This window comes from Homalodisca vitripennis, chromosome 4 (assembly GCF_021130785.1).
Source record: "Homalodisca vitripennis isolate AUS2020 chromosome 4, UT_GWSS_2.1, whole genome shotgun sequence".
Lineage (NCBI taxonomy): Eukaryota > Metazoa > Arthropoda > Insecta > Hemiptera > Cicadellidae > Homalodisca > Homalodisca vitripennis.
In genome coordinates, this window is record NC_060210.1 from 181,376,804 (window position 1) to 181,391,583 (window position 14,780).

At 30.2% G+C, this 14,780-nt stretch overlaps 1 protein-coding gene across 1 annotated transcript; it reads left to right on the forward strand.

Annotated features, from left to right (window-relative positions):
- Positions 1–341: 341 nt before the first annotated feature.
- LOC124360722 (vesicle-trafficking protein SEC22b) lies at positions 342–12,028 on the forward strand. Its single transcript, XM_046814568.1, has 5 exons — positions 342–590; positions 4,789–4,898; positions 5,516–5,676; positions 9,455–9,601; positions 11,541–12,028. The coding sequence occupies exons 1-5, from the start codon at positions 516–518 to the stop codon at positions 11,687–11,689; spliced, it is 642 nt and encodes a 213-aa protein (XP_046670524.1). The 5' UTR covers positions 342–515; the 3' UTR covers positions 11,690–12,028.
- Positions 12,029–14,780: the final 2,752 nt, after the last annotated feature.

Here is a 14,780-nt window from a genome sequence, read left to right on the forward strand (position 1 = left end):
AAACTGCCCTCAAACATTTGAAATATTAAAATGGTAAATCTATAATTTTAAAATTAAGAAAGCGAGAAGTAAATTAATTTTGTTATTAAAATATTAAAAAAATCTTTAGGTTTCTTTTAAACATCGAAATGAAAGAAGACTATTCAGTTAGGAAAAATGTAAATATTAAATTTACAGCCTTCAATTTTTTTAATAATAATTTAATTAAATAATATACTACCACATTTCGAGGAGACTACTATCTCTGACAGCTTTACAAATTTTACTGCTTTGTAAAGAACTAGTGATGCCTTTAGGGGGTGATCAATGAGGCGCTGCACAAGAGGCGACGTGTACCAGCATTCGTTGTCACCTGTCAGCTGTTAATGGTATGTTGACACAGTGTGAGTGTCTTCGTCAACTGTGTTCTTAGCAGTTTTAGGTTATTTAATATTTTTGTATATTTTTATATTATGTATGAAATCAAGTTATATTAATTTATTGTGAAAATCAGATTATACGTATATTCTGCTAAAATGGTTTTGATGACTACGATTGCACGTATACACGATGGATTGCCACTAGCTGCTACTATGCAGGAAGATGAGCAGGTGTGAAGAAAAATTATGAATAACCCTAGCTATAGGCCTAATTTAAATTAATTTTACAAATTATTAGACACACAATTTTTTGTATTAATTTTTTACAAAGAATTATATGACTCATTTCATAGAGTAGGCTATATTGGATAACAACTAGTCAGCTAATTAAGGGTGGGAAAGTCATCATTCTTAGTAACTTAGTATGTAGGTAGATTTAACTAAGGTATTGTCTTCCTTTATAAACAAGACTTGTTTATGATACTTGGTAAGGGTTGATTACAATAAGCAGACCCAGGGTTCTTAGATAAATAAAGTTTGATAAATGGACCCAGTTTTTTATATCAATATTAGCAAATGATATTGCTTAATTACACCCATCAATATAATCAACAGCTTCAGTATCATCATCGGCCATCACCACAATTTAATCATCGATACTTATAGATATTTTATCTACTGAAACCAAAATGTCAAACCGAATTACATTAGCCTATAGAATTTCAAATTATAGTATGATTTTTTTACTGTCCGGGCAATCAAAGGTATAGTTCAGCTGTTTTTATGTCTATAAAAGTAATAATTTGATGAATAAGTAACTATCTTAGCAATGTCTATTTATTATATGTAACCATAACATTTTAGTTACTATTTTGAAGGATAAACTTTTGTGAAACAAATAACACATGTTCATCACCATTGTTGTTGTGGCCATTACTCAAATACCATACAAATCATTTTGAACAATATTCTTTTTCAGTACATTAAAATGAGCTGCAATAATTAATTTATTGTAAAAACTATAATTAAAATGATTTCTATATAAGTTTAGATATTTCTAATCAATACTTTGGTTTCCTGATTTGATTGTGGTATAGGCCGCCTAGTATACTGCAGCCTAATCAACCGATACTGATTAACTAATTAGAACATTTGATTGACAATCCTCTTTACTGACGGAAGTTAACAAAGCAGTTTATTCATAAGAGAACATTGTACTTGTCATATATTTAACAGATTTGTCCTTGTATAAAGAGTGTTTACAACTTTGTCTCTCTTTTGTGATAACCGACCAATGTTTGACACTGTCATGGCAGACCATTTGAGGAAGTACGCATTTTTTTGGCCCCCAGTGTATTTTGTCGTAAAGCTCTATCAATACGTGTTGCAGATGTTGAAGGTCTCCCTCGTTTAGAAACACCTTTCATCAGTTTACATGAGTCTGCCACTATATTTTGAATTCAAGGTCTATTACACCTGGACTATCTAAGGGAAGAGCAATTAGCTTTAACATGAATGCAAATAGTCCATATTAATCCAGTGCATGATTTACATTTTCTTGAGTATTTAGTAATTGTTCCTCTATAGCCCGTTGTGCCACACTTGCCACGAACACCACTTGGCAATTTTGTACTTTGGTGTCAGGTGGTTGCATTATTGGCACAAACACATTGTCATTCTTAAAATGGTTATAATATAGTAATGTACATTAACATATTCATAATGGTAGATTATGAAATTAATTCATGGTTTAACTTCATTAAACTATTATACTCTGCTCGTTAACAGGTTTAATTGCTTCTTTTAATTTCAAACATATGACTTTTGTTTATTATTTTAGATATATTGATAGTTCTGTTAAGCAATATTGGGTTCGTGTATCGTACACTGACCCTAATTAAGCCATTTATTGATTTATTAGCCATGAGTCGCTGGGACACAAAACTGTTTATAAGTACTTGTTACTTAAGTGTCAAGTGGCCTTCCTAACTTTAATAGGAAATGAGCTCTCAGCAAGCAATTTACAAGTAAATTTGTATTTATTTAGATCAAAGTAAAGAACAAATATCAAGCACTAAATACAATGGACCGCCCTGAACTCTCTTATAACTACAATTAATACAAAAAGTAGTTAACAAATACTAATTTTAACTTTGCCTTTTAATTAAGCGATTCAAATATTACTTGCAATCAGAAGAAATGTTTTATATTACTAATATAAAGGGAAAACTATTCAGTGTCGTACTCCAGATTCTTCTGAGATAATTTAGATTTAATAATTGAAGAGTAAAGTAGTATAATTTTTCCGAGCCAGTTTCAATGAAAAATATGTAATTTGGTGTGTTATAGGGAAATCTAAACATTTTTTGTAATACATTCTTTGAACTCCTCAATCAGGACCCTGGCTAGACTGAATTTATAACTAATTTTGATATCTAAATTTTTCTTTTTTTCCCACCGATAACTGTGATATAAATTTGACACCCAATTATTTATATTCATTTACGACCTCAATATCTGCCTCTTGGTACCGCAACGTCTCATTTTTGTTTAGTTTCCCCCTTTTCTAAATCATTAATCATATGAGCTTGTTGCTGTAGATGCAGAAACATATTGTCCACGTAAAGTAACATATTTATCATGGTTTTCTGAAAGTACATCCTCCACCCAGTAAATCCGGCAAATCGTTAATAAATGACAAAAAACCATAAGGGACTCATTATACTGCACTGCCTTAAACTCATTTCATTTTAAAAGCAGGTGACACTCCTTTCATTGTACATCAGACGAAGTTCCATTGTACATTGCTCTGAGTATATGTAGCATGTGAGTCAACAACCCAAGACATTACAGCTTGTACAACAGAGAAATAATAAGGATTGAGTTTAATGCAGAAGAAAAACCAATACAAAAACAGTATAACGTGCAATTTTCTTTTGCCGATTGTATATTTACCATGCAAGTTAAATTAAAAATTTTATCTATTGTAGAATAACTTGCTTGGAGCTCAATAAAAATATTTTGTTCGTTTACCCATTTTTCTAATCTGTTTAAAATTATGCTGCAAAATATTTTACATATGTTATCTACCCCCTGTAATTTTTTACTATTTAGATGTCATGCTTTTTGTATAATGGGCAAATAACAGAGTTTTTTAAAGCTGCCCGGTATTTGGCTGCTTGAATACATGTTATTATAAACAGTAAGTCATTTTTCAAGTAGGGAATATGGAGCATATTTAAAGAATTTATCGGATACCGTGTCATAACAGGGAGCCCTATCGTCTTTCAGATTACTCAGTACTTCCCTGACTTCACCTGTATCAATTTCCTTATCTAGGGTTTCATTCACAATTAAAGGTTCTGCGTAGCAAATGCAATTTGATAATAAGGAGAGTTTTTGCAGGCTCTTGAAATGTGCAATCCACTGACTTACTGAAATATTTCCCCACCAATCTCCCATTTTGTTTTTTAAAACTATTTATCACTTCCCAAAACCTCTTTGAATTCAAAACGTTATTCATATTCAAAATAATTGAATTTGAGTTAAATTTATTCACATATCTATACATTACAATCAGTTAACAAAAGGACTCATAGCCTTACAGTAAAGGTTTTTATTTTCCCCCCATTTTTTATATATGTTAGTATATATACATCTTATGTATTTTTACATAGTGTTACATATTTTATTATTGGATGGTAAATTCAGTGTCTTGACTATTTTGTTTTTTTTCTACATCTGGAGTAAGAGGTGTTTTATGATCCAGACTATTGCTTTGTGAAAGATTATATGTATCTTACTTTCTATATCTTTAGTGTAGGTTTTACTAGTTTCAAGTCTGGTTATATTAATCACACATTCAAGGCACAGTTTCTTGAGTTAGAAGATTGTTCTAAGATTTTTGGCTGTAAACTCTTTTTAATCTTATCCATTTAATGTTTCTGTTTGGTATAATTGGGTAAAATGTTATTTTTTGTTACCAGTTGGTTTGTTGTTTCATTGTTTATCTAGATCATTAACATTAAAATTAATTTGGTGAAGTTTAATGATATTTAACATAACCTGCCATAATATATTTTGGGCCTGCATTTAAATAAATTGACATGGATATTCTATAGAGACAAAGTTAATTGTGCATAGACAATGCATTCCTTTGAGAGACTAATTTGTCACATTGATGTTTTGTTTTTCAATTGTTTAAGTATATATACTATACATTACTGTATTTAAAAACTATTTTATCTTAAAACTCATTTTCCGAGATGAAGTATGGTTTGATTGGTATTTATTAAACGTGCCATAATTTTAAGTTAATGTTGATTTTTTTGATTCTGTAGTTTCTTTAAACGAAGTGCAGTATATTCTTGGTTTAGTACAACATAGAATTTATCAATACTTGTTTGATTCTCATGATTCGTATTTTCAGTCCGGACGAAATATTGTTGAGTACCAAAACCAAGCTAAAATGCTCTTCAGGAAATTGAATGCCCAAAGCCCTCCCCAATGTACTATTGAAACAGGACCATACTTTTTTCAGTAAGTAAATTCCTCAAAGTAGTATTTTGTTTGGTTAATTTTATTTACTATATTATTGTTGTTGGATTGTAATGGAAAATAAAACCCAGTTAGTAAAGTAACAGAATAAATGGTGTTAATCATCTCAAAACAAACCATAGAACATTAACTAACAATACATAATAGTAAAGTAAGTTTTGACAAAACATATTATGTGATTTAAACATACAGTAGTTTGTTGAATAATGGAGCTTGTATTGGCTACTTGTTATCTTATTTACATTCAAACACATAAACCAGTATTTAAAACTTTTTTTTTTGTGAGGCCTTTTGATAGCAAGGCTATTGAAAGGTCTCACTAAAATGAATTTTTTAAATATTGGTTTGTGTTTGACTGTGAATAAGTTAATATGATAGTTTGTATTAATTAATTATTCACCACATGGATGCAGAATTCTTTTTTCAGCTATTCCATAACAGCAAGTATTAGTTTAGATCTATTATGGAATTAACAAATATGTAACTCGTACTTTTTCATATTTGTTCTCAACGCAATAATATATTTTGTAAACAAGTGTTCATTTAATAATTCAAAGTAGATTGTAATTAAAAATTCATCATAAACCTTATTTTTGCAGTTACCTCATAGAACGGGACGTGTGCTACCTTGTGCTGTGTGAGCGCAACTATTCCAAACGGTTGGCATTTCAATACCTTGAGGATATAGCTCAAGAATTTTATTCGCAACATGGTAAAAAAGTTAACACTGTATCAAGACCATATTCGTTCATTGAATTTGGTAAGTTATGTTAGTTTTAAGATTTTTTAAATTACAAATTTTATAGTTTTAAAGTTTTATAGTGATTTACCATAAGTGCATAAGCATTGATGGTAAATGAAATAAAGTATTTGTTAATAATCTGATACTAATGACTTGTGAAAGACACAGTTACTTTAATGAACCTTACTTATAGTTTGTTTTTCTAAATAAGATCCCTGATGGCGCCTGGTCCCGGCAACATCTCTCACACACTAAACATCTGCTATATTAATACACTTATATTACTCGGAAACAACTTTTTGCATTAGTGTGGATTGTTATAACCAAAAATATGGAGACAATCAGTTTTCTTTATAAAATTTTAGCTTTCTCCATTTAAATTCATTATTATTCAAAAAAAGACAGTAAAAATATTATTATATAGCATTTTTTGTATGTCTCTTGAAGAATGACGTACTAAAATTGAGAGTTCTAAGTTAATAATTAAAGGCGTAATACACATTTTTTGTAAACCCTTATGAATTTGGGTTAATATGAAAATATTAGCTATCATTTTATAATTTGGTAAATATTGCATTATATTACTGGTTCTGCATGTGAATGCTGATTTATACTATTTACAATTGTATTTATTTTTAAATCAGATAATATTTATTTCAATCTGTCTTTACTTGTGAGTGGAGGTGCAGATCAAGTGAGGTACAGTCATGATACTGAATTCTAGACATGTTGCGCCCAGCCCGCCTCTGTGCACAAGCAAATTTCTTGAGAAGGAGCATCACTAGCTGGACAAAACAGCAATACTCTTTTTGGCTAATGTGCTCAATAGCTCGTAATAACTCTCACCCTCAATAAAACATATTCAATTTTCTAGTGAAAATATGCTTTCAAACCATAGAATGTCCATTCTGGAAATTCCAATGTTTCAAGTATGGGTATACTTTGTGCTTTATGTGGGGTTCTTCATTTGTTTCTTTGTGTTTCATAAATGAATGTCAAAAATAGCTAAACAATCTTATAAAAATTACTCCACTAGTTTTTGTCATAAATTTGGTGAATGGATGTCACCATTGATTTAGTAACTTTATTCATATAAACTAACAAGAACATAATGATGCGTATATGCCGGAAATATACAGTAGCTATAATTACATTTAATGTGGGTAAGCTAAATTTCATGCCATGAAGTTGACTTTTTCACTTTGAAATAAAATTGTAATATGTTTATTTTTTTTAGTTAATGATAGTTTTATGGAACCAAGCAGTAGGAAAAGATCGATTGCGCATAAATCGAAAACCTAATTATAATTTGTTTAATATGGGTAAGCTATTTTTCATGCTGTGAAGTTGGTTTACCCACATTATATAAAGCTCTATAATGATCATAACGATAGTCATGTAGAAACTAACAAGAACTACTGAAAAACAAACAATAGGTATTTTGAATACATGATTATCTTTATTTTATGTAGGTAATCTAGATAGTTTTCATGACGCGAAGGTGGCTTACACATTAAATCAAGCCTGCAAAATAGTTAGTAGTGCTGATATAATATTTTGTCATGAGTACTTACAAGAAGAAATGATAAATAAATAAATATATATACCACACACACACACCAAAAACCTAATTATCATATTTTAATGTGGTGGCTAATCTACATGTTATGTTGTCAAGTTGACCTACTCAGTTTTAAAATGATTAATATTGCTTAACTAATGAACTTCTTAAGAAAACAAACAGGATCTACCAATCTAAATGGAAAAAAGTGGAAAAGTTATTTTGGATATGTCAACTTCATAGACCTCTGGGGAACGATGACGCTTGGTTACAGTTGTTGCCTGAAGACACAGATTGTACTCATGACCCAGTAAGCAGTGACTGCTCACATGTTGTAATCATTTAAAACTCTTGAGATATCTTTCATTTGTGACATGGTGTGAAATTAATTAATACAAATCCTAATCAATATTCTCAACCAGTACATACAGTACTTTCAAAATTATAGCTAATGTATAATTTCTTAAGGGTTAAAAAAAATGAACTACACCTTTTATTCTCAATTTTTAGTATGTTGTTCTTCAAAAGACATACAAGATTATTATATACTAGACAACTGTATAAGATTTTTTTACTGCATTATTTTTTTAATAATGATTAATTCAAGCAGTGAAAGCATAAATTTTAAACAGAAAACTGGGTTTCTCCATATTTTTGGTTATAACAATCCACACAAACACAAAACCTATTTTTCTTTCACTCAAATACATGAGTATATACAAGGCACGTCTAGAAAGTAAGTGTACTGGTACTCTCACCGCTGTAGGGAATACTTTTTTGACATGTTGGCAACACTGCCGCGTAGCCTGAATCCTCCCCTTCAAAACGAGACCAATCCGAGGTTTGTGTGTTGAAAACTTGTCACAGTAGCATCTCTCGCGAAAAATATCTATTATATCTCCTGGCAAGTGCGAAATTCGCGCCGTCATTCGCTACCTCGTTGTGAAGTGAAAAGCTCGGGTTGGAATTTATAATGAGGTGAAAAATGTTTACGTTAATATGAATCGTACGTAATATTTTATTTTATTTAACATCAATACTCATGAAAAATGTACACTTTTTGCATTATGTCCATGGTGTGCATGTTTTACGACTTAAATGAAACAATTATAACAACAATTGCGACACAGTAATGTTAAAAGCAAGCTAAATGACTTAACAACACTAACAAGATAATTGATAAATTTTTAAATAAACTTTTTATAGTATTATAGATAGGCAATTTAAGTGTACTGGGAGAATATTGTTATCTGCTAAATCAAGCAAATTTGCCTTGAGCATACATTTAAGCATTAACATTTCCTAACATAACCTATAGTAGCTTTTGTAATGGTCTCACAAAAAATTAATAACTATTTTTATTTTTGGCACAACAAGGTTAGTGGTATCTAAAATGGCATCTCTAACCTTTTTTCAAATGTTTGAATTTTGTACAGGAATGTTTTAACATTTCCAATTATTTATTAAAATTTATTATTGATAATGATTGATTTGAAAGGATAACATCATTTCAATCATTACCATTGTTGTGTGTTACAAGGACAGAACACATCTATCAAATTGTAAACATACAACAATGGTATATGTTCAAAATAATGTTATCCTGAGTTTGCTAAAAAAACCTAGAAAATTAAATGATTAGACATCAATCATTGAAGCCATTGGATAATTATATTTCACGTTTACATATAACTTTCATGTTTTTGCATCTCAAGAATGTTAGAAAACTCACTTTGTCTTTGTATTGATTTTACAACTTTTAATACACTAATATTCAGTTTGTAATTCCTTTACTTGTCTGTCTGTAATTTTACTGACACATAAAAATGAATCACCTTGAGCAATTTCCAAGTGGGTGTTGAATAAATTGTGGTACCACTCTGAAAAATCTTGCTGCATCCAAGATTTTCTTACAGTTCCATAACTGCTTGGACCAGCCCTTTTACCAACAAGTACTTTACACAGTTCTCATAAATGCCACCTTAAGCTTAGTAAGTATTCGGTTAGTAAACCACAGTTACAGATGTACTCCAAATCAAATTTCAGGAAAGCTGTTGTTTTTCTGATGAGTGAATATCACAATTTATGTCGATAAGATAATGCAGTTAAAGTGTAGTTTCCAATTCTTAATACTGAAGTTTTACACACTAAATTTGTGATAAATATCCAAGAAAGATAAAACTCAACAGTCTTGCAACAAAAGATGTGTATAAACTTGTATATTCTTTGTTTCAGACACTTATATACAGAAAGCAAAGAAAGTTTTCACTGACTCACGAGCACGTAGAAATTTCAACAATCTCAGCACAGAACTACAGGATGTTCAGCGAATAATGGTCCAAAATATTGATGATGTTTTACAAAGAGGAACTGTTCTTTCAGGTAAAATATTATAAAAACCTGTATTTAATATGTGTTTAAAAGTTTTAAAGAATATTATAAACAATATTGTAAAACAATTCCAATAAGGTGTTTACTTTAATTAGATTGCTCTCCACAATGAATTAATATTTTAGTAGTGGCCAACCTAAATATTAACTGCACAAACATATAAATCTGATTAAGTTATATAATATAGTAAAAACTGAAATAACTTTATTAATGTTAGCTTAGTGTTCTTAATTATTTTTAATTTAATTTTAACAAACATATAAAGTACCAACAGCTTTGACTTTCTTTGCACAACTTAGTTTTTAACATGCAAGAGGTTGCACCAACGGCAGTTTACAGCAATTTTTGATCATTCTGTAGTATTATGATTAACAGTATTAGCAATTTGAGAACTCTTCATCACTTCTAATATATCTATTTACAAGACCTTGTAATAACTGTTAGTCTTTTACTCACTTTGCTTCAAAAATAATTGAAAATTTGTTGTCCCTTACACCCAATTCGGCAATATTCCCTGATATAAAAAAATTTAAATTTATAAATAGAATCACTCACAAAAATTCAAATTAGATTTTCCATGTTGTTATTTTATTAGACAGATTTTCTTTTGAAACATAAAATAATTTTTTTATTTACATGCTTAAAAAAGTAAATGTGACAATTTGCTTATTTGTGACTCCCTTGTAGTGTATATTTTGTGGTGAATAGTAACTTCTAATGTATTTTTATTGATACAGTTTTATTTACAGATAATTTAAAGTAAGTATATTCTGAGACAGGTAGTCAAACTAATCACGTGATGTTTTTGAGATTTCCTACTGAAGGGAAATAAAAAATAATAAAAAGTAAGCATATGACCAAATTGTCTCTGTATGCAACCTCTCACATCTTGGAACGAGGTTAATAATTAAATTTTTTAAATGAACATAATTTTGAAATAGATTAAAGCTGTTCCAGTTTAATGTCTAAAACTTTAAAAATCTTATACTATAACTAATTTAATTAAAAGTAATGAATGTTAAGTGAAACAAGTAGCGTTGCAATATTTTATTGAAACTATTATATTTTATAAAACATTTAGCTCTACATATCAAACTATTATTCCATGTGTTTTAAAAGTAACAATTGTAGAATTAGTAGTTGTTGGTGGGTATATCCAATATGGAGTGTCCTGGGATAAATGACTGACATGAAATGCTGTATTAGTTCACTAAAAACCATGGTCTAGTAAAATAATTCTCTTAAAACAACATCTAACAGTCTTAACAATTTTGATTAAAATTGCATTACTTACAGTGCAAATAAAAAAAAAATTACAAAAAAATTTACAAAATGGTACAGACTACATATACATTAAACTTCTCGTTAGAAGGTTATAAAATATTAAATTCTAATCTCAGATAAAATAAAGCTATTTTGCATACAAAATGGATAGTAGAGAAAGTTATTGAGATCTTTGCTGTATGGCTAAATGTTTATCTACTTTCTCAAATATTTCAACAATTATTCTAAACATTTCTTAATAAAGCCTATTAATATTCATTACCAAGAACAATAGCAGTCTGTAACAAAAACAAAGCAGGACTTACAGAAAAAATTTGATTACTAGTGGAAATGGCCAAAACTGGCTAGAAATATTTTGTTGTATTGCTTTATTAATGAAAAAATGTTTGTGCTCCTTATATTATAGTATATTATTTTGATTATTAGTACTTTGTAACAAAGTTTCGAACATGTTTTTATTCTTACCTTTCAATATAAACCATACTTCTTCTTTATAAGCAAACAATTGAAGAAAAATTTTCCCATGCACTATGTGAACGAACACAACTAAATTATGGCAGGTCTGTGTCATGGAGAGTTTATATTAAATTTTAGTATCAGTACAAAACATATCTGTGTCTAATAACATTGTATTATATTTTTTCAGAACTTGATACCAAAGCACAAAATCTGTCAATACTTTCACAGAAATACAAAAAGGATGCTACGTACTTGAACATGAAGTCAATGTACATGAAAGTAGCTGCGGGTGCTGTAGTCATGTTTGTTTTTGTAATGTATTTTTGGATACTTTGAACAGGTGATTTCTATTGATCTGTCTTCAAGACATAAATAATAAACAAATTTTGCTCCAACTCCTATGGAGTTGTTGAAAATCAAGTCAACTATATTTTGGTCATATTTTAATACCAGAGTAAAACATGCTTGTGTAAGAAAAATATTATCTGTCAAATGTATCATAAATATTTGTGGAAATTACATTTAGTTTTAAACACCTTTTACACTTTTGTTCCAAAACTATGTAAGATAGATTAAGTAGAATAATATAAACTATACTCTGTATCTGTTATGTACATAATATTGATAAATGTTGTGTTTGTAATTAAATGGGATGAGTATGTTCTTATTGATTAATTCATGTTTCCTTTAAAACCTTCACAAACATAATGTTATGTAATCCAAAAGTAAATATGAGATAAGAGTAAAAGTCTGTACTATTCAATGTAATACTTAATTACTTTAATCCATTCAAGAGTGAAATAAAATACTCTGTTTATGGGAACTTGGAAACTAAGTGTTTCATGTTAAGAAAAGAAAAAAACTCAAACTTTGCACAAAACAGTGTACAACATTGTATTAATAATTCAAATTTTTAAATGTTTGTGTTATGGTCAGTTACACCATCACTAGCGTTTTTGTTCGTACTATTACTAAATTATAATTCACTTGGAATTTGTTCACTGCGTTACCACTTTCTTCCATAACATTTTCAATGGGCACTGTGAAATCAATTAAATTTACAAATAATGCTTGAACATAAATATATAAAATACGAATTGCAATCAAAATATAATTAACGAAACAAAATTGAGTGAGTGCTAGAAATTACCGAATGTCACGTGAGACTGGTGAGTAAATTCCTAATTATGTGCAGGAAGCGCACGTGTCTGGTTAGGGCTGGAAATAGTCTAGTCTCATCATAGTAATAGTAAGAATACTACATCTTCCAGCAGAGTTAACATTATATATTTTGTCTTTCAACACCACACACACAAATCCAGCATCCCATCGTTTTCTCTTCTGCAGATTGAGAACAAAAATGTGACCTTTTTCTTTTAGACCGCATTTTTACCATTTATGAATGTTGGAACACTCTGATAAAGGTTTTCAATAGCTGGGAATATGTAATGATCTTCAAATAGTGTTTATTACATTCTATAAAGTGAAAAGATTAACTAGATTATGAACAACTTAAATACAAGCATTTCTTAATTTGATTTTATTCCAATTTAAATTATTTAACTATGTGCAGTTTTACTGGCGAAAAATAACTTATGTCTATATTATAATCATTAACATATAAACTGCTTTCAGCAAGTAAATGGGCTAATATACAATATAAAAATTGTATGCCTTAGCTTGGATAAAAGGAATGTTTAATGACTGTTTACTAAAACAATTTCTGTGACACATGCAACACTTTCATAATGTGTGCCTTTCAAAATAGCTTCTTCCTCCTTGGCTGATGATGGACATTTATTTGAATTATTCATATTTAATTAGTCAATCTGGTGTAGCAGCAAGGAAAGGTCCCTGCCTATTGCTCTTCATGCTTATCCATGAAGAGGCAGAATTACATAATATTCACCCCCAATGCTTAATTTATGAACAAACACTCCAATAAATGACAAATTTTTATTTTTGTGAGGCCTTTCGTGCTCACTCACATCAATGTGTTCATTGACAAAATAAGAATTTGTCATTTATTGGAGTGTTTGTTCATAAATTTAAGCATTTAGTTTCCAATAAGAAGCTGGTAAAATGTATTCACCCCCAATGCCTTGAAATCTTATACGGCAACTGCCTTATTTTACTTGCCACATTTTAAGCTCCGAGCATAGATTTCCTTGCTGCAGATTAAACAGATTACAATATGCTTTTCACAGCTCACACGAGTTAACTTGTTAAATACTGCTCCAAATTTGGAGGCATCAACAACTTCCGTCAATCTTCTCTCCACTTTTTACTTTCACTTTGCATGCGTCTCATTTTCAGTAGCAGCAATTTCTTCAGATAGTTATTGAAAAATTTTCCAAGAATATGCATGCTTTCTGTATCAAGTTCTCATCCGTTTGAAAGAGCTTGTAAGGCGGATCTGGTTTACTAGGTGTCATAAGGAGGCATTTTCTACTTTTAGAGTTTTTACATCTAGTTTTGGCTGTCAGTGTTATTGTTTCCAGCATGTAGAATACAGTTCTGTTATGGCTTACTAAAGCAGCAGTGCATTTGCCTGGTATGTCTTTTTGGGTATAATGAATTCTTTTACCTTCATTAAATTTGGCGACATTTGAATTGAAATGCTCTGTGAAGTTTCTGTTCACGTATTATACGAGGCTTCTAGCATTATCCACTAAGGTGCCAACAGCTGTAATAATTTTACTGTACAAATCCAAATCTTTTTATGTTGGTACTGCATTACTTTGTTTGGTTAGGGCCATCACAAAAATGTTGCCTACCAAAAAATTGCCTGGCTCATTGAGCATCTTTCTTGAATTCCATGACTTTGAGATGAGCTAACATTTTGTGACCTTTCCTGTATTCAATTATTTTGTTTACCGTGGCTCGAAGATGACTAATTGAACTTCATATTTATTTTCTTTCTGCAACTATTGAATAGTTCTCTTCATTTCCGTTTATCTGTAATACACTAGTAGTGGCAACATATGTTGGCCAATTTATAACTTATTACAGTAATTACGTAACAAGTGATTTTTGCATTTCATTTTTCAACAGTCAGATTCAAGTATATTTTAATGCTATTTCTAAAGCTTTGTGTCCTTTGCTGTGCGAAACGTTCTGTGCACTTTCCTCCAACACCGTATCGTATCTTCTTCATCTCTCCTTTTCTGTTTGCCATGTTCACTATTTCTTCATCTGTCTCTTCATATTGTTCGTCTCGAGCAATTCTAGCAATCCTCTTCTGTTGCGTTTGTGCAACCCAGCACTTGTTGTAACATTGAAAGTAGGCTAGTATTGTCCGGTTCGGTCTCCTTCTGTACATTTTCACCATACAGAGAATCTTTCACTTTGTTGGAGCAAAACTTTCCAAGATTTAACAATGGTGTTTGCTCCAACACTCTCCCATGATTGGGCCAAGTAGGAAGCC

Excerpts from the sequence above, each read along its gene's own strand:
- LOC124360722 (XM_046814568.1), top strand. The coding sequence starts at position 516 with ATGGTTTTGATGACTACGATTGCACGTATACACGATGGATTGCCACTA. Across the intron at positions 591-4,788 it reads CTATGCAGGAAGATGAGCAG|TCCGGACGAAATATTGTTGA; the intron begins GTGTGAAGAAAA and ends TCGTATTTTCAG. Across the intron at positions 9,602-11,540 it reads AAGAGGAACTGTTCTTTCAG|AACTTGATACCAAAGCACAA; the intron begins GTAAAATATTAT and ends ATATTTTTTCAG.